This window comes from Lytechinus variegatus, chromosome 16, assembly GCF_018143015.1.
Source record: "Lytechinus variegatus isolate NC3 chromosome 16, Lvar_3.0, whole genome shotgun sequence".
Taxonomy (NCBI): Eukaryota; Metazoa; Echinodermata; class Echinoidea; order Temnopleuroida; family Toxopneustidae; genus Lytechinus; species Lytechinus variegatus.
In genome coordinates, this window is record NC_054755.1 from 337,430 (window position 1) to 357,972 (window position 20,543).

At 36.2% G+C, this 20,543-nt stretch overlaps 1 protein-coding gene across 3 annotated transcripts in view; it reads left to right on the plus strand.

The window, feature by feature from the left end:
* Window positions 1–20,543, plus strand: part of LOC121430120 (anosmin-1-like) — a 56,862-nt gene continuing 36,319 nt past the window's right edge. For 2 of the 3 annotated variants that reach the window (XM_041627399.1, XM_041627398.1), the window contains exon 1: window positions 2–352. In XM_041627399.1, the coding sequence (XP_041483333.1) occupies window positions 233–352 (120 nt within the window). In that variant the 5' untranslated portion in view covers window positions 2–232. Of the gene's footprint in view, window positions 353–20,543 lie in introns of all 3 variants that reach the window. The other variant, XM_041627397.1, reaches the window with a different exon arrangement.

Below are 20,543 nucleotides of genomic sequence, written 5' to 3' on the forward strand. Positions count from 1 at the left end.
AAGACAGCGTATCGGCGTTTCAATTCAATTAGAGCTAGCTGCAATGGCTATTCCGTAACTGTGTGATGTGTGCATGTGAAATTCGCTGTACACGATTTATATGCTGCGCTTACCCTGTGAAGACCTATCTGGAGATGTGTTGCTAGTGCTTGTGATCGACTTGGAATGGAATATTTATCCCTGGAATTTTAGGCCAGATTGGCCAATTTGACGAACAGGAATTCAAGAAAATATGCGACACAGAACTTCTTTACAAATATTTTCATTATGGACAATGACATTCTTGATGCCAATTTTGGTCGATGGAAATACGATTTCTGCGCGATGCCATTCGACGTGCCTTAGTGCACATGTGAGTATGCCCCCGAGTTCACCCGCCGCTGTAGTCCAAACTTGTGTCACAAGCCGTTTGGATCTGCTCTCGTCAGTGTGTTTGTGTGTGTGTTTGTGTGTCATGTGTGTAGTGTCAAATTTTCATGACTTTCATGAAATGTATGAAAGAAGTGTCAAGACATCAAAATATTTACTTCATATTCCTTATTCCTTGTCTAAAATCGGAATACCCTAAAATCTGTGGATGTTAGCAGATTCGATCAACAATTTGTCAAAATATTGATAACATGTCATAAAAGATGTACCGGTAATAATAATCTTAAATTTCAATTTCAATCTCGTTCTCATTTTATTTATCTCATCTCAATTCATTAATATTTTGTGGGAGCTAGCCTCTTGTCTCTAAACTATTAAAGTTCAACCTAATATGTAGACTCTATAAACTTACCAACTGAATGTATACATGTACATATATTGCTATGATTTATCAACCTTGCCAATCACGAGTCGAATGCTGTCACTTTGTACGGTATTGGAGGAGGACAAGAGTTATCTGCATTACTCTGATGCTGCTATTATCCGCATAATAGCAGCATCGGGACAAGATTTTGAGTTTATGAACGCATTTCCAAATAATGCGGATAATTGCCATGGTGCGGTCACAAGGTCACCCTTTTCCAACACAACCGCATCGGAGGGGGCGTGTCCAGTTGTCATGGCGATTATCCGCCTTTTTCAGGACGGGCGCTCGTAAAAATAATGCGGCTTATTTTTCGGAGTTTATGAACGCAATTTTTATTGAATTATCCGCATTACTCTTAGGCGGCTAATTGGAGGATAGGTTTATGAGAAGGGTATCATTCTCATCGGGCAAGTAATTAAACTAGCCAGACCAGACGCCAAGTGACAGCGTATGTGCATACATAGTAAATGGTCTAAATACATGTATCGACCTATAATGAAGCGACCTTAGTATGTTCTGTTAATATTGTAATTGAAGTCCAATGTAATTACTATTATAAGTGAAACATGCTGTAATGTAAAATTCAGTACTATTTGTATTGCCCAGGCAGAAACATTTAATTATTTCACAATCCGGTATATACAATTACAGATAATTAGAATTTAATAAAAACACATTGAACAAACATTGATCGTTAGATCTGTATGATTGTTTTATATCTGATCTCGGGGCTCTTTTTAGCACAGGTTAATATAAGCTGGGTCATTATAACATTTTGTGTCTCATAAATCTGATTTGTTTAGGGGATTGTAGTCTCAATCATACTGCCTAATGTTCTGTCTAAAAAAAAGATGTTATATATATTTCCTATATAACATGACGCCTTTTCCTATCGATTTCAAAGATCCCGATATCCCAGTTCAAGTTACGAAATTATTGATGCCAATATAGCTGATCCTCTATAGAGATTTATGGAGTCCGCTGTTGTGCTGTGTAGACACATCTCATATTAGGAATGTTGAAGTCTAGCAAAACAGTAGAAAACTGAGATACATGTAGTTGATTGTAACAATTATTGTTTTTTGTGATAAATAGACAGGGCGTACTTGGGAGTTGGATCGACATAGAGAGATTTTATAGACATCGAAGATAGATTCCAATAGCAGCTTGTTAGAGAAGCTCCATTTGCAGGGTGCTACATAAGCACTTGCCCGATTGCCCGAGCAAGTAAAAGTTAGAGTTGGGCAAGTGTTTTGAAGTAAAGATAAAAAATACTTGCCCAAATTGGGCAAGTGAATTTCTCACAGTAGAATTACCAAAATTAGGGTCGATTTTATGATATTGACCCTAATTTTGATCGTGGCAGGCAAAATAAAATCACTTTGGAAAAAGAAATGCAATAACAAAGTAGATCAGTTCATGTCAAAAGAGAAAAGATCAATGGTTTATAAACCGCAAAACTTTCTCTTGAAGAGGTATAACTATTTTTTCAAGGATTTTTCGGGCAAGTGAAATAGATTTTTGGGCAAGTGTATAATTTCAATTCATTAAAAATTTACTTGCCCGACCAGGCAAGTGCTTTTAAAAAGTAATGTAGCACCCTGCATTTGTATTGATGAAGTTTGCATTGATAATGATCCCTGGGGGACTAGGATCATCTCCCAATTGGGGAGTCGAACCTTCATACTATTTCAGTTAAGGGCAATTATAAGCAAAAGTGGACATTTTCCAAACATTTATATTGGCTCTATTTCAAATCTGGATCAAATTTTTCTATCAAAACTCATATGGAATTTGATAGCCATTTAAAGTTTACAGAGTTTGAGTAATATGTTTTCTCCTCAAATATGCATGTCCATTTTATGTCACTTAAGAACCATGAATATGAATATTCATATCTCATTAATTCAATGGATCAAAATAAGAAATATTATTTTGAAAAGAGGGTTTCAGCTACATGAACTACTGTCAGGAACTATTTCTTTGTAAGTAATTATTTAAATATTTGTGATATCTTTGTTTGAATGCTAAAAACATGTTTCTGAATGTCACTCCGTAACCGTGGAAATCACCCTTAATTGAATAAATATTGAAATACATGTATGAAGAAGTTTTATCCAGATATGCAAGTTTGTGACTTCATAATTAGTTATCCCTATTATTTAGTACGCGGGAAAGATGGATGTGTAGCTTATGACTTGCATGCCCATTTGTATTGGACTGACTTGTGCCTAATTCAAAAAATGATATCATGGAATACATGTATGTGGGATCCAAGCAAATTAATTTTTAAATAATCATTTTGAGGGTTACTTTTCACACACTATAGATCTGCAACATTGGATAGTTTTAGAATTTCAATGAATGGGAATTTTCCTGGGCTCTTTTTTCCACGTGTTTTTTTTTTTTTAGCATTTTCAAGAGCAAAATTGCCCCAATCTCACATTCAATTCTGCTAAGGGTAGTGCCCAGCCTGTACAAAGATGCAAGTACATTCCATGCAGTGTGGATATAATTGATTTATTTTGTCCATAATTTCAATTAATTCCAATCATCTTTGTTACAGTCTGCAGAGTTAGGCCTACATGTACATGTATACTGAAAATTCAAATCGTGAATTAATACTGGTAGTGTCTACTTGAGCATTCAGTTTTAGATGGGCAGTTATTCAGAGAACACCTTTTCCATTTGATTGGTGATCTGGCCCGTTAAATATTCATTTATCCTACCCCCCTCATCAGAATTGATGAAGAGGTAGTGCGGTCCCATTCAGCCATTATTGATTCTACTTGTCAGCCCAACAATGTTTGAGAATCGGGTTTTGAAAAGAAGGGGTTGAAATACCTGAGAGAAGAAATGTCAATTGGTAGAAGGTATTACTGTCAGTTAGATTCATTAAGCATTGTTTGACTCTGGCATAATATCCAAGGTGCTCTGAATAAAACCCCCGCTGTCCCTTTTCCCTCGTACGTCCATGTAATATGTGCATACATATATTTGATTTGAAGATGATAATTAGACTTAAAGTTGAGCATATTCTGAGGGAACTAAAATTCGGAGGGGATGCAGTTTTATGGTTTATCAATTGATTTAAGAAATTTCAAAATCTATCTTAATTTCCATTAAAATAAGAACAAATTATGTGTATTAGAAAGGAAATCTTGTCCTAAACATTCTTTCAAACTCATCATTTATGTATTCACACTACATTGTAACCATGGTGTGTATTAATAAACAATTTATTTTACCTTGATTATTTGGGTCCATAAAGAAAGTTATTTGATCACTCTCAAACAAGTACACACATTGGATAGGAATACATGGGCCTTTTGTAACTGTGTCAATATACATGTACATGAATGAACCTGATGTATAGGATTGCGCAATGTAATGTAAACAGTTTTGTACTGTACTTGAACTTCTCTGCTAATCATACTATGCAGTAAAACAAGAATATTCAGCAATGTGCTTGTATATATCTTGGTATTATTTTCTCAAGTGGTGCATGGTTTCTGATACCTGAGGAAATAGTCAACTATAGGGAAATTTAGGGTTCAATTTGTAATATTTTTGGTGTTTCATTTTTATGTACATGTCCATGTAGGTAAAGAATTGGAGGTACAGTGCACATGTACTGAGGCCATGAGAATTTTCTTAGATTTGGGTTGGACTGTTGGCTATTCACTATTGAACAGTAAGCCTAATAGTACCCCGATTTTACAGTTGATTTAGATGGCATATTCAAAAATTAGAAAGTGATGGGGGAATAAAGGCTTAATGCACATGGGTCACAACCACAATACATGTGATGTTTGCAAAATGGAATTTCATTGCACAGAAGTGCACTGTACAGTGTACATGTATGTCTTTATTCAAGTTTTTTTTCTGTTGTATATTATGTAGAAATTGATTACATGTATGTACATGTATTTGCAATGTTGCATCACATTTCTTTCATGCAACTGCTGTTTGTAATAGACCATTAGAGGAATTATTTGTTTTAACTTTTTTGAAAAGTTAGTTTCTCAATTGGACATCCTCTGTGATAATGCACACAGTTAGTTTGATGTGACTTTTCGTTGATTTTCCATACTACAGCTGCCTATCTTACTTGTATTTCTAGAGCTTCCCAAGGCCATATTGAATAAAAAAGGAAAAAAAAAGAAAAAGAAGGGAAAATGACCACTGTGTTCGTTCATCGGACCCTCTAACATTGATTTAAATCACATAGGAAACTCTTTGGGACTGTTGTTGTTATTACGCATGAAGAAGCTTGCCTGAAGGCGATCGCAATGCATTCGGTCCGAAAAGTCTTCTTTTTGTGATAGAAGTACAATCGTTTGTACAATGTGCATGAAGAAAGTAGAGTTACATCTTTAGGCCTACATGTATGCGTTCTTGGCATACATGTACAGTAGGCAGCAAAAGAATTGTTCATTAAAATCACACAATGTATCAAATTAATCTCATTTTTACTTGCTCCGCATCATTACTGTTTTCAGCATAATGTATGCCTACATCATTAAGGGTATACTTACAGAATTTTATACCAAAACAATTAAAGAGGCTCTAGTCCATATATCATCTTTTCAATCAAATGAACACTGAACAAAGAAATAAGAAATAAGAATGTTGAATTATGCAACAACAGCAAAAGAGGAGGTTCATATAAATCAAATTCTTTTCTGATCCCCACCCCCTCCGAACCTTCCGTCTGATCTAAATTTAGGAAGAAGAAAATAAAGTTAATGAGCTCTCAGCTTTGGTCCTTTATTCCGCTCCAGTAGAAACATTGTATGTTTTGGTTGCATTCGGTGAATGTCTCGGTGAGGGTAGGTTTATCTCTTTCCAAACCGTACATTGTTGTAGTCAGATGTCTGTGATGCTGCCTACATGTACATGTAGATGTTGAATCTTCACAAGAACTTTACGAATCGGCCATACAAGCCCTGAAAAATGTTAACAATTTATTGTAATTTTGTGTTTTCATGGTTTGCTTAGACTTCCATTTTATATGCCTGTGTTTATTAATGTTGATCTGATTTTTTGAGTGTAATGAATCAGCTCCGGCTGCCCACCCCCACAAACAAACAAAAATCTTTAAAAAGGGACTTCAATCTCCAATCAGAAGCTTGCTTTTCAGTATTCAGTTTTATCTCTTTTTATATCATACTTTGCTTTAGATTCAATTCCAATTTTTTCTACAATGTATGAACAGACCCCTGGGTCCTGTAACACATACATGTATATCGTTAAATGAAATGAATCATCTTTGCACATGTATTCTGCTCAGTAAACTGATTAGCTACCTATAGGAACCAATCGGAATTGCTGTCTCAATTAACGATTAATCGCTAACCATTGTTATTGTGTTACATGGGCCCCGGTTATCTCAAGTCTAAATTGCACATGTACATGTAAGCTGCAATGTGTGAATATTTATTGCATCATATTCATATATAGTAAATACATGTATAATTGAAATTTTGCCCTTTTTAAAAAGAGTTTTTCAATAATAATCCTGGTGATGGGCTGACATAATTTTATCAGAATGAACAATTATAGGACTACCATCATGTTCATATTTCACTTCCAGTTTCTTCCTTTCTTTTTGATCATGATTTCATAAAAAAAGTCCCCCTTTTCATGCCATTGCCATTTCCTTCAAAAGCACACAAGGCCAAGTGAGAACTTGCCATATCTCTCCATTTCTATACTTTGACCCTTTTGGTTATTTGAACAAGACTTTGATTAAACTTGCACTCTGCTCTTCCGTAGGTCATGTGACCCCAATCCTCTTTCCCATTCACATAAATCTTGTGAATTTTTTTTTTTACTCGTTTGATGGAGTCTACAGTGTCTTGTACACTTCGATATGAAAAGCATGTGATCTCACGATATACAAATATACAGAATACATATTTCAAAAAAATTAAGAAAAAATCTGTTCTTTAGTTTATAGGGTATGCCATCTGGATGAAGATCTTTGTTGTGAAAAATTGGAAATGTTAATACCTGTAAAGATACTGGTGATGATTTTTATTTAATGGGACAGGGTCACGTTAATCTCAAGAATAGTGCTTGGGAATGGAACTGATTTTTCAAGAAAGCCAACAAGGCATTCATGTTGCACTATCTACATGTACATTGTATTCAATATAATACAGTTCAAGCCTCAACATATCATCAATGTAGTTGGCAGTACATGTAACATGAATTTAATTTTTAGTTATTTTCAGAAAGATCATAATTTTGTTTGTAAATTTGTTGTACATTTAGAATTCTTAAAATAGTGTGGGCCTGTATGTGTTTGTAAACAGGCAGCTTTACAGCTTTTGGTGGTCTTAGTTTTGTCCATAATGTTGTATCAATTCAGTTGCCCTTTTTTAGATTTAATTGAAATCCCCATTCATTCAGGTCCATGAATTGAAAGCTCTATTATATTGAAGGAGATTAATTAGTGTTCAAGATGGAGGACAATCAGATAATCCCTTTTTTGAAATATCTGGGAGATTTTAATCCATCTTTTGTCAACTTAGCTTGATACCTCATTAGACAGTGTTTTGAATAGAATAGAGCTTAATCCCCTGTCCCTAACTGTCTCAATTGTACATGGATCATATAACTGTTATTTTAATCTTTTACTGTACTTAATTTGTGTAATCCCATGAAATAATGTTGTGGTGTTTTAGAAATGCTGTTCAATATCAAATACTAGAACCATTTCTCCAGACTACATGATATGTAAAAGAATAATTGATAGTCCTTTTTTTCAAAATAGGCCTATTTGTGGGGTTGATGGGGGTATGTTGGGATAAGGGGGGGGGGGTGCATCAAAAAATCAAAGCTACATATAGGTTTACATGTACAGGTACTATGAAAGTTACCAAAATGTATCTCTTCAAATTAAAGTGTTTTCTGAAAGTCTGAACTGCACCATTCTCCTTTAAGCTTTAATGAAGAGAAACCCAGCCACCTTTGATAATTCAAGTGTCAATTCGCTTTAAATACAGATCTTTGTGTAGTCCCAGAATAAAAGAAGGTTTGTAAACTCTCAATTCCTGCTGAAGTTTTGGTTCATGTTTAGATAAATGGAAGTGTGTGTGTACATTGCATCATGCTCTCTTTCTATCAACGATTGATCGATTGAACGGGGATAAAAGCAAAGTGCTCAATGCTTCCTTGCTGTTTGCTTATCAGGTTTTTTTTTTACAAAAAATTATGTTGGTGTTTCTTTAGGATTGCTACACTGCAAGTACTGTATGTAAGGGGGAGGGAGGGGTGTAGGCCTATCTTTGTGCCAGGCCATGCATATTTTTGTGCATATCAAAAAATTATCAACATAAAATTTATTGTAGTGTAAGTTAAAGTTGACAGTATTGAAAATAAGTGTATTTACGTACTTCGATGTTCGATGTTCGTGTATGATGATTCCTGAACATTACAGATCAGTGTAATATTTTGGAAAGAAATTGATAGGGTAAAATACACTCTGTACTTTGATTGCCCCCCCCCCCCCCCCGAAAGAGGGGGGATGAAATAATAAAAATGCTGTGTACAACGTAAAGTTGCACTATTTGATTCTCGCTTTAATATCAGAGTAAATGTATACCTGTATTAAACTGAACGATCTTAAATTTTATCAGTGATGTATCATTTCTGGAAACTTATTCAAATTTTTTATTTCATATTCCTGATGATTTTCATGACCGTGTGGACCTTGGGGTATGGAAATGAGTTGAGAAAAGCCTATACACCATTTGACCTTCACTTTGTATCCCAACGTTTGAGGAGAAAGCATTCAAACCAAAAAGGTCCTTTATGCATAGTTGATGGGCCATGCAACTTGAGGTTTTTGTTTCCTGTCACAGGTTTACTGATCAATTTTATGTCACTGAATGTGTAATAAACATATTCACTGGAGTATATGCCATACATGGATTAAATCTTGGAGGAGTGAATTTTAACATGCCTTTTTATAAATGTACATGTAATTTGTTTGGTTGGATTATTTTTGAGAGCTGTCGGTGTTGAGAAAGAGCCCCCAACATGTCATGCCAAAATATGTCGGTTTACATGCAGGCCTACATGTATTCCTCACACAAAGTATTGTCAACTTCTGTGAAATTTTCCTCCACTAATAACCATATATTTTATGAAAAATGTGAGTTTTATCAGTAATAATTAACAAACGTACCGGTTTTATACTGACTTGACCCACTGAGTCAAGAAACCAAACCTGATGGGAATATGGTGAAGTAGGCTTTTACCAGTTTTTTTCCCCTCTCTTTCTACCAGGTTTGGCTGTAATACCTGGTTTCTATAGAACTTGTGACCCAGGTGGGGAGGCTTTTGTTCCTATGTCATGCTTGAGGCAATGCTAATGAATAGCGCTGTTCTTGGGACTCTATACATTGGAGAGCTCCTTTTGCTCTCACATAAGAATGGCTGAATGGGATCTAGCCTTGTGTCAAGACCCTCCCAACAATGTTCCAAATATTTCTTTTTCAGTGTGTACAAATGGAATAGGGCCCTACCTGGATGAACTGTAAATGTCACACTTTTCGTGGGATAGAAAGTTTTAGTGGTTGTCTTCTTCACATCCACAGTGTATCTGTAGGGCCTACAATACATGTATAAAAGCCTAGCCTTTTGTCCAGACTTTTCAGATAGTTGTCCTCTTGCACTTTCAAATTTATAGGCCTACATGTATGCCCCTTTTCCTGACTGTATGTATACAAGATATTTTAGTGAAAAGTTGTGGGGCCTCGAACATTTTCATGCTCATCTTGACTTGCCCCAAACAAAAATAAATTTACTAGGCCTTCTTATTTTGGCTTTATAGGTCTTGGCAATCTAGATTTATAGTAAATCTGTGTTTGTTTGCTTGTTTTTTAAATTGTTTTATAACTGATATGAATACAAACCTACTTGTGTAGGACCTAGGCCCACATAAGTATTCTCTATTTACTGTTATATATAGATCACAGTGACAGACCGTGTAAGCTCCTAGACCTAGGCTATAGAGTGCACTCTGTTAGGCTTTAAATACAGATCTACTATGAATAGTGACCAGCCAAATATTAGATAGAGATGTAGAAATTGAGATGTAACAGTTAGTTAGTCCTCAAGATTAAAAATAAGTCTGATCTGGATATATTTTAAATCCTTGACATTAAGAGCGCAGTTTGGTTGTGTTGTTTTTCTTCTCAAATTTGCTAATTCATTCATCTCATTGAATGGTGCTACTGGACTGGTATTCCTTTCCTAAACAATTGAAATACCATAGATATACCAGCTTTTTAGAAATACTACATACTCGGTACAGGCATTATGGATCACAGCATTTGAGGCATGAATAAGCAATGGGCAGTCTTGCGGAAAAGTTAAAATCATTTTGGGGTAAAAAAAACTTGTGGTTGCAAGCGGGCTGGCAGACTGAGTGACTGATGGTGATTCATTGTTGAATATATACATGTAGTCTCTTGCATATTTTGGATTGAGCTCAATATTTTTAGGATAGTTCGGATGTTGAAAATGATGGGGGGTCGATATTTTTCTATGAGACTCAGAATGGTCATCATGGACCTGTGTATTGCGACTCTTTCTTAGTTTTAGGACAGCTCGTACAGAGCTCCTGTTTTCTAAAAATCATTGTAATTTATGCTATTAAACTTCTGATTCATTCACCAGAGATGGCTCGGCAAACATATTTGTCCATTTCCAATACTGCAATTGATTTTAAAATATTTTTTATTCAAAATACATTGTAAGTTGATCTTTATTCCACTTTCAAGTATTATACATGTAGGGCCTACCATCTAGTTTTTCCTCTTGCTCTTGATAAAGGTTTTGGGCAGGACAACCTTTATGGCTAGTTTTCAAAATGCATAAAGTGCAAATTTTGTTATTTATTCTACAAAGCTTGCATGAATTTAGAGTATTTGGACAAAGTAAATACCTTCCAGAGGGCCTGACCCAAGGTATTTGACATTGGCTTTCAAGAGGCACTGTAGAAGACTGGGCGAAAGACGTGAGTTAAAGAAACACTCTGGTCTTGGAAAACGGACATAAAATTTCATAACAATCCTACTCCTGACTCTAAACTCCAACCTTTAAAAAGTAAAGCTGAATCAAACATCCTGATTACCCTCTTGCATTAAAATTATAAATCTTACGCTCACTCTGACCCAACTCTTATCTCAAACCCTATTAAACCTTGACCTGAACCCAATTGCAGGTCCAGAATTTACCAAGAGGGGGGGGGGGTTCAGTTTGTCTTCCAAATTTTTTGGGCTACTTATTTGATCTGTGGCTGCCTATCACTCTGAATTTGTTTTAAATCTTGAAAGATTAAAATTCAAATCCCTAGAGATTAAAAAAACTGATACAAACTAAATCCAGAATGTAGTTAGTCCGTAACTACAGTCCCCCTGTATTTCTATCAAATAAATTCCCATTATTAACAGTGTTTCGTATTCAGTGTATCATCACTTAAACAGCACTTTAAGAAGGAGGGGGGGGGGACTGCTGCCCAAACCAAACCTTTTAGAATCTGGATAGATTTTGTTAAAGGAGACAGAAGATCGTCCCATTACCCAGAGTCTGTCAACACACTCGGCTGAAACAACATCGCCTACATCAATCTTCTCCATTAGTCCACTCTAATAAACCCATAGGCCTATACCCTCTTCACATCCTATTTAATAAATCACTCAGCAGTATTGACTATTTTGAATTAGAGTGGATTTTAAGGAAGTTTACTCTGGGGTAAAATGCTTCAAATGACTGTTTCTTTGCCAGAGATCACTGTATAAAGCTCAACAGTCAGGATGATATTTTTTTTTCAATTTATTTTTGTTCAATTGAAGTTACCATCAGTGTATTGGTATGTGATTATATGTGATTTTTAATCCTGGTAAAGGATGAATTAAAACTATGAAATTTATGGAATGCCAAATTAATATCTCCCACCTTAGCTATAAAATTACCAACATGAGTTAAAAGGAAGATAATTTGTATCTTCCTCACATTTTTTTTTCAATATCATACTTCTTTTTAAAATTTAGAAAATATACATGTACATGTAGTTCTCAATTGTGTAGGCTTACCTGCATAATAAAAAGTTATCAGCTACAGGTATTAAAAAGGAACTTTTCAGGGCAGATTTGCATATTCATTTGATATTTCCACGAACCTTCTTAGGTCCATGATAAATACCTCCAATCGTAGGGGAGACCTGGGTTAGTTGGAACATGGGGTAAGTTGAAACATTGTAAGTTTCTTTAACGCCTGTAAAATAAATTTATGCAATACTGCCCTCAATTTATTGCAATAATAATTCAACACTGTTGTAATATTAATGGCAATAAATTGAGGGCAGTAGTGCATAAATTTATTTTACTGGCTTTAAAGAAAATTACAATGTTTCAACTTACCCCATGTTCTAACTAACCCCGGTCTCCCCTACTAGGTCTAGTGGCGAATGATATACGTAGGGGACTGTTCAGATGTGAAGGGATATCACATAAACTATGCTTGGTATTCTACTTATGTGTGTACGAAAACAAACAACATTTGTATGTAATAGATAATCACAATACCAATGTCCTCCCCTACTACAGGGGGAGGTTTCATGGAGCTCTTTTTAAGTTAAAACTGACTTTAAGTTTAAGAACGACTGGTGATCCTTTAATGATGATATTCACCATTAAATGTTCATTGACAGAGATGCCAAGTTCAAAGACCAGCTATGTGTGAGATTTTCTGTGAATCTGAGTGAGATCACAGACATTAGGTGGTTTCAGACCGCCTCGAAGTTCGCCAGTTCCAGGTATTCTCTGATCGGGAAATTTACCCCGATCAGAAAATACCAGGTATTTTGGTAATGTGAAAGCAAACTACGCGTAATCTCCCCGAAAGAAAATACCCGCTAAGTAGTAGGTACTTGGCGAAATTACGAGAACTTTCGTGGGGATTTTTCCAAGGTCGCAGGTATTTTGGCGATGTGAAAGCAAATTACGGGAACTTTTATCCCAGCGTGTCGTTGGGCGCGGCGGCGTGGGTGGCTGCTGGGCTAGAGATTTTGAATCTCCCGCCTTGCCTGCTTATCAGACCACACTGCGCATGCTCGTAACTTCGGGAACTTATCCCGAAGGATGTGTTTTGGGGCGGTGTGAATGCAGGAATAATTAACGGGTATTTTTTAGCCTTCAAAAGTTCTCGTAATTTAACGGGGATTATTGTGATCGAGGCGGTTTGAAACCGCCTATTGTGTACAATGTATATGGGGATAGGCTGTGATAGTTGCGTGAGACAGAGATTTTGAGGGGATGAACAAGAGTCCAAAATGCTTGAGTCTCACGCATAATGCGTGAGACTTGGTAGCTCTGCATTGATGATTATTAGCGCACAAGAAATGATCACCATTCATTCTTAAAGTTGCTCTTTAATAATTTACGAACAGCTTTATTAAACACTCCCCGTTTTTTTTTTTATACATTGCAGCCACACCACTGAAATCGATACTAGCACCCCTTTTACATAAAGCTTAGTCATTGATTGTTTGGCTGTAACAAGCGCCAGTCCCGAATATGGGTGCTTTATTTCCTGAAAATCAAGTTGCGCAAGATTTTTTGAGTTGCGTTTAATCGCAATTCTTTCTGCAACAGGCCCCAGACCCCCTAATAATTGCATAGCTTTGTACTGCAGGCCCCAGACCAATCAATATGTAGTAGAGGTGTTGCGGCTCAATGCAGAGCTGCCAAGTAGTGCAGATTTTCCGTATTTAGTACTGAAAAATGAGAAGAATACTGGTTTCATGCAAAATACTGATTTTTCAAGTTTCAGTTTTATGTGTTGTCCTATGGTATTTCTTTGGAAAAACTGATTTCCTCGCCAAAATACTGATTTTCAGCTTTTCAAAATACTGAAATGTTCTTGTTTAGGTTGGCAGCTCTGTCAATTGATAAGTCTCTGGACTTTGCATTGAACCACGAAGTCTAGGGTTCAAATCCCTCCGCGGCACTGGCGTCCTTTGGCAAGGCATTTGTCTACATTTGCCACTCTCTACCGAGATTTGGGGTAGACGGGTACCGGGTACATGTAGGAATTCCATGATAAATGCTCAAGCATCTGATGATGATAGCTGTACTAAAGCCAAGGTGAAGGGATGCAGCGCTTTATAAATGTTGCATATATTATTTATATAATAATTATTAATGTTATGATCAAAAGTCTTCATGCAAATAGGCTTATGTTATTTTGAATGATTGGTATGGAATCTTTAGAGTAGGATTCAAAGGTGTGACTAACAATTTAAGTCTAGGTATAGCACATGTACGTGTACCTCTATTTGTGATTTAGATCACATTTCTCCATTACATGTACATGCATTTTTTCAGAGATTGTATCATTTTATGATTTCCCTTTCTGTAGTCCCACAGTATGTGTTGTGTGGTGGTGCTCATATTCCCATACATACATGTAGAGTATCTTAGGTTGTGATGGATTTACGTGGTACAATTTCAAATACTGACCTGTGTAAAGTCAGTCATAATGTACTTTATACAATAATCACAAACTTTTAATGCGATTGTCTGCTCTTGACAAAACCTGAAATCCTCAATTTTTCAGGTGTCAAGAAATTGAAATAAATCAGGATTAAAATTCTTGAAAAAGATGAAGAATTACATGGCCAATAAGAGAGAAATTCGGCTAGTCCTTGAACCACAAATCCGTGATTTATTATAGCTTTGCTGGGAGAGAATTCTTGGCTAAAAATCAATTCCAGAGATTCCTTTTGTTACTTCTTACTCTATCTGTCCCTTAGAGCAGTAAAGATAATTTATTTAGATTTCTCACCCCGGCCATTGTGCGTTTTCATTCGAGCATGGTTGCCAATTGGGAGCTGCCTAGCACAGGCGTCCGACCATTACCACTTTTCTGATCAGATTGTGGATCTGCTTTTATTTGATCTCTGCCATATTTAGTGACGATTGCCTGTACCTTTCCAACATCCTGTTGCTGTATCATGGCTTGGCCTATGCAACTTCCATGATAAAGAAGTTTTGCGATGCATGCAACCTCAAAATGTACCCATTTCAATAGGATGCTTTAATAGCACACAGTATCGATTCGATCACGCTTCGAGCAATGGAAAGCCATTGATGTATTATTTTCAATATAATAATCAAGGGTTGCAGGAATACAGATATTATTAGTCATAGTTTGGCTTTTGGTTATCGGCTTTTAGAAGAATTGCTGGTGATGGTAGGGGGGGGTCAAGTTTGCACTCTGTTGGGAGCCCTAAACTTTTGTTGGGAAATATAATGGAGGGTTAAAAAGGGACTAAAATGTGGAAAGAGTCAAGAATGGAGCCTGGGGGTCTTCCGCGCTGGTCGGTCGGGATTGCGTGTTTAGACCCCGATCGATCGGAGGAGGAAAACTACACCGAGGAAAACCCTAGGGGTGAGAGAACCACAACAATGTGTCGCTATTCTCCCCGCTGCAGTTTGATAGATGTCGGGAGAAATGCGCTGATTCAAACTGGCAAGCTTCGTGATGAATGACAAAGCAAAGGCCGTGAATAGCCATTGTTGCTTTTAATAAGAAGAGGCAGAAACATCTATTTAAATTGCAGTTTAGAAAAAAAGACAGAAATGAAAAAGAGGGGGTAGAGAGAGAGAGAGAGAAGAAAAAAAATGTCTCCTCAGTCTTTATTGAAAAGGCAACTGTATATCAAGCTCTTTGGTTTATTTACTCCCTCAATAATTCGTACAATTGACGAAAGTTTGGCAAGTATGAAGTTCACAGTTTATAGGTATGAGGAGAATGAAAGAGAGAGAGAGAATGTTAAAGAAAGCCAAAGAATAGATATTAGAGAGAGAATTGAAAAGAAAGAGATTATAAGAGGGAGGGGGGTAGAGATAGAATAAAATTAGATGAGGGATTTTGATTTTGGCAAACTCTAATCCCCCTGAAATCTTCTGAATTGAAAAAAAAGAGAGAAAAGAAGAAAAGGCTTGTGAATAGGGCATAGAATTCAAACCAGATTACAAAAGTGAAAAGTATATATTCACGACTCTTTCATTAGGCGGTTTCAAACCGCCTCGATCACAAGAATCCCCGTTAAATTACGAGAACTTTTTAAGGCTAAAAAATACCCGTTAATTATTCCTGCATTCACACCGCCCCGAAACACATCCTTCGGGATAAGTTCCCGAAGTTACGAGCATGCGCAGTGTGGTCTGATAAGCAGGCAAGGCGGGAGATTCAAAATCACTAGCCCAGCAGCCACCCACGCCGCCGCGCCCAACGACACGCTGGGATAAAAGTTCCCGTAATTTGCTTTCACATCGCCAAAATACCTGCGACCTTGGAAAAATCCCCACGAAAGTTCTCGTAATTTCGCCAAGTACCTACTATTTAGCGGGTATTTTCTTTCGGGGAGATTACGCGTAGTTTGCTTTCACATTACCAAAATACCTGGTATTTTCTGATCGGGGTAAATTTCCCGATCAGAGAATACCTGGAACTGGCGAACTTCGAGGCGGTCTGAAACCACCTCCTGTGGACCAACCCCTTTTTACTGATCATATTCAATTGAGAGAGCCAAACTTCACTCTGTATGTGTGTGTGTTTCAATGTTAAGCAATCATCCTTCTAAAGGAACGTAAATGGGCAAGGCAGAGATTGAAAGAAAAGTTTCTTTGCTTTGTGAAGTTTGAAAGGTCCTCAAGATTGCTTGCTGCTTTACAAAAATTGTAGCATTTCCCCAGTTTTTTTCTTCTCTGTGGAGGAATTTATAATGATAAAGCATGATTTGTGTGCTCTTCGTATTCACTTGCCACGTGTATGTCTCTTAGTATAGACCTACACATGTTAACACCAAATATAAAAAAGAATATTGGAAGCAATTTTGATATTCTACATAGAGTTTTGAACATCCACCAGTATATATCAAATTCTTATAAATACCTTTACATCTCTGGATGTCATACAATGTAGATTTTTTAGGATAAATTAGATATGATATAGACTTTGAATTTTGTGATTATTTCAATTAAACTATTCTCAATTGAAAAGTGCTCTGTTCATGAAAATTCAATTTTGAATATTAATTGATTTTTCACTTTACTGCAAGTTTGTAAGACAAGGGACGAATTGCTTGCAGTAAAACTTTAATTCACTATTAACTGATCAATATTCCTATGTACCTGTACCTTGCATTTATTTCTCCCTGTGTGTTAAATACAGGAAATAATTTTCCTGGAAAGCATCACAATCTGTGCCACATTTTGTAAAGGCTGCCTGCTATGCTATAGGCCTACATGTTTGTTATAGGTTTGCTTTTCTCTAGCAGTGTATGACCAAAAGATCAAATTTGGTAAATAAAGCAAAAATTATTCCCATATTGTTTGAAGTTAACTGCATACGTACATTAATTCAACATCAATTGCACATTTGCAAGTCCTTATTATTTTGAGGGAGGGAGTTCTTTGCAATGTCTGTAGGAAAAAAGTCTTTATACATATCAAATGCATTTTATACTTTTAAAATGCAAAGATTTTCTTGTTTGTCCATTTTGCTCTTTCAGAATAAACTCCTTATAAAAAGTTTTCTTCTCTTTCTCTGTATGTATTCAATATGGCACTTCATGTGTCATGAGTTTGCATACCAATTACATCTTTCCATGTACCCAAAGATGACCATCGCTACAAGGTGCCAGGGTTTCGGAGGGAGAAATTTGAGGAAATATGGAGGGATTACACGGTGAGGTAGAGTCTCTTGGAGAGGGATAGAGAAAAGAAGCTTTAGATTTGGGCTTCCAAGGGGACAAAAATTGAAAAGAGCTTTGGACCAGGTCTTAGCAAGATATGGAATATCCATGGAGGACAAGTAGCCATGGACAATACTTAACCCTTATCTCTCAACAATGTGACAGAGTGGCAAAGAGGCTTTGGGGGTTACGTGAGCAAGGGGCGATCCCATTGGTCGATTAGTGGTCACATGACAGCTTAAAGACTTGAAGGATGCACTAAGTAGATTACCAAGGAATAGTCCAGTAATTCAGTAAGCTATCTCACCACTGAAACTGTCAACTGTATCTTTGCTTCTCATTCTTCTTTCTTTTTTTAAATACTTTTCTCCTTTTTTTGCTTCGATTTTTCCCTTTTGAAAGAGCTGGAGGGGAAGATGATTTGTTACTTGGCATCGCTTGCCCCCCCCCCCCCCTATACCTTGGTCAGTTTCTGATGTCCGATCTTTAGGGCCCCTACTTTTGGCTCACTCTAGAAAGCAGACTTGGGCCAACTAGAGCTTTCCTTAAGAAGTACATTCCAAGTTTGTCAGTTCCAGGTATTTTCTGATCGGGAAATTTACCCCGATCAGAAAGTACCAGGTAGTTTGGTAATGTGAAAGCAAACTACGCGTAATTTCCCCGAAAGAAAATACCTGCTAAATAGTAGGTACTGGGCAAAATTACGAGAACTTTTGCAGGGAATTTTCCAAGGTCGCAGGTATTTTGGCAATGTGAAAGCAATATACGGGAACTTTTAGCCCAGCGTGTCGTAGGTGCGGCGCCGTGGGTGGCTGCTGGGCTAGTGATTTTGAATCTCGCGCCTTGCCTGCTTATCAGACCATACTGCGCATGCTCGTAACTTCAGGAACTTCTCCCGAACTGACCAAAGGATATGTTTCGGGGTGGTGTGTGAATGCAGGAATATTTTTTAGCCTAAAAAAGTTCTCATAATTTAATGGGGATTCTTATGATCGAGGCGGTTTGAAACCACCTATTGTATCTGTCCTCAACCATGTACACTGTATAGTAGTACACCATACTGGTATAGCCAAGGGAATGAAAGAAAAACCAAACTTAAAGGGGAAGTTCACCCTGAAGAAAACTTTGTTGTAAAAATAGTAGAAAAAATAGTAAAAAATATTGGTGAAGGTTTGAGGAAAATCCATTAAAGAGTAAGAAAGTTATTAGAGTTCAAAGTTTTGGATATGTGACGTCATAAACGAGCAGCTGTCCCATGTGTTATGTAATACAAAATGCATGAATGTCAAATTTTGTATGGTTCCTGATGACTTGATTTTGTTTTCTATTTACGATCTGGTGTAAAATGATTTGTCTATTGATATACAAAAGGTACAGTGAAAACCATTTTCAATTTTCTGAGAAAATGAAATTTCATTGATTTTTTACCATTCGCTATGTAGAAATGCTGCTCGCATATGACGTCACAAATCAAATAATTGAAATTCTAATAACTTTTTAATTATTTGATGAATTTTTCTCAAACCTTCGGCAATATTTTTTATTATTTTTTCTGCTATTTTTACAATAAACTTTTTGTCAGGGTGAACTTCCCCTTTAATAGTCAAGTAGGATTTTTATAAAAGAAAATTCAGAGAAACCTTTTCAATAAAAATTTGCGGAAATTTTTGTCAAACGATGACGTCGGTAAATGTATATTTTTGTGTATAATTCTTGAAAGCTTTAATTTGTGATGTGGCATCAATCACATGCAAGAAGATTCATCAAAGACCTAGTGTACAGATAAGTTACATTTTCTTGAGAGAATTGAAGCTGATTTTCCTGTGCATTCTACATGTAAATATTATCAGTCCCATCATGATTCATGGATGCTTTTGTGAATAAAAATTGTGAAAAACTATAATAAATCATGAACTATATTTGAAAATGACACTTTATTAATTTATGATTTTCTTAATATTGACATGATAATATTGTGAGATCCTCCCATGGGATGTCACAATTTTTATATTTAAATGAATTTCATTTCATCACACTATTTGTTTTTATTTCATGTATGATGGTCTTTCTTAATATCTCAATACACATGCCGGCCTATACAAAATACAAACAGTGTTGAAAGTACTATGTGTACTTTTGATAACCATGTTTAGCTTGAACAGTCCTGGACTATTGAGAGTTGAAATTGATTGTGTCCATTGTGTTGTATCAGAGGAAGTGTAAGAGTAAAGTTCTTATTGTTCTACTATTCAGTGCTTTCTTAAGAAGGGATTAACAGAACTTAAAACAAACTTCCTTGATTAGTTTGAGGGGTCAATAATCGATATCTCCTTTCTGTTACTTGCCAACACCTTTTTGAGAGTTTCTTTTCTTTTTTTTACTGTAAAAAAACAAACCAAACATGTTTCTGTAATGATGATAATGGCCACTTTGTGGCTCACATATATGACTGTCACAACCTGCTGCTGCTGAAGATGTTAATGATCATCATCACTGTTGATGATGATGATAATGTTGATGGTGAAGATGATGATGGTGATGATGATGACATTGATGACAATGACGATGACAAATGATGATGATGGTGTAGATGATGATGTTGATGATGGCATTGGTGATGATGAGGGTGATGATGATGGTGATGATGATGATAATGGTGATGATGATGATGATGATGATGACAATGGTGATGGTGATGATGGTTATGATCATGATGATGATGATATGGAAAATCAAAAGAATGTTATCAAGAATTGTATAAAAAGATATAAAAGAATTATTATATTGAATGAATAATTATAAATTGGAGGACAAGAAACAAGAATATTTTTTCCATACTGGACACCAGTACAAACGCATGTGAAATCATTATTTTAGCATTACAGTGATTAGTAAATTATGATTATGAATCTATCATTTTTCCTTAAAAGAGAAGAAGGATTGATAATAATTGTGACTGTGTGTTTT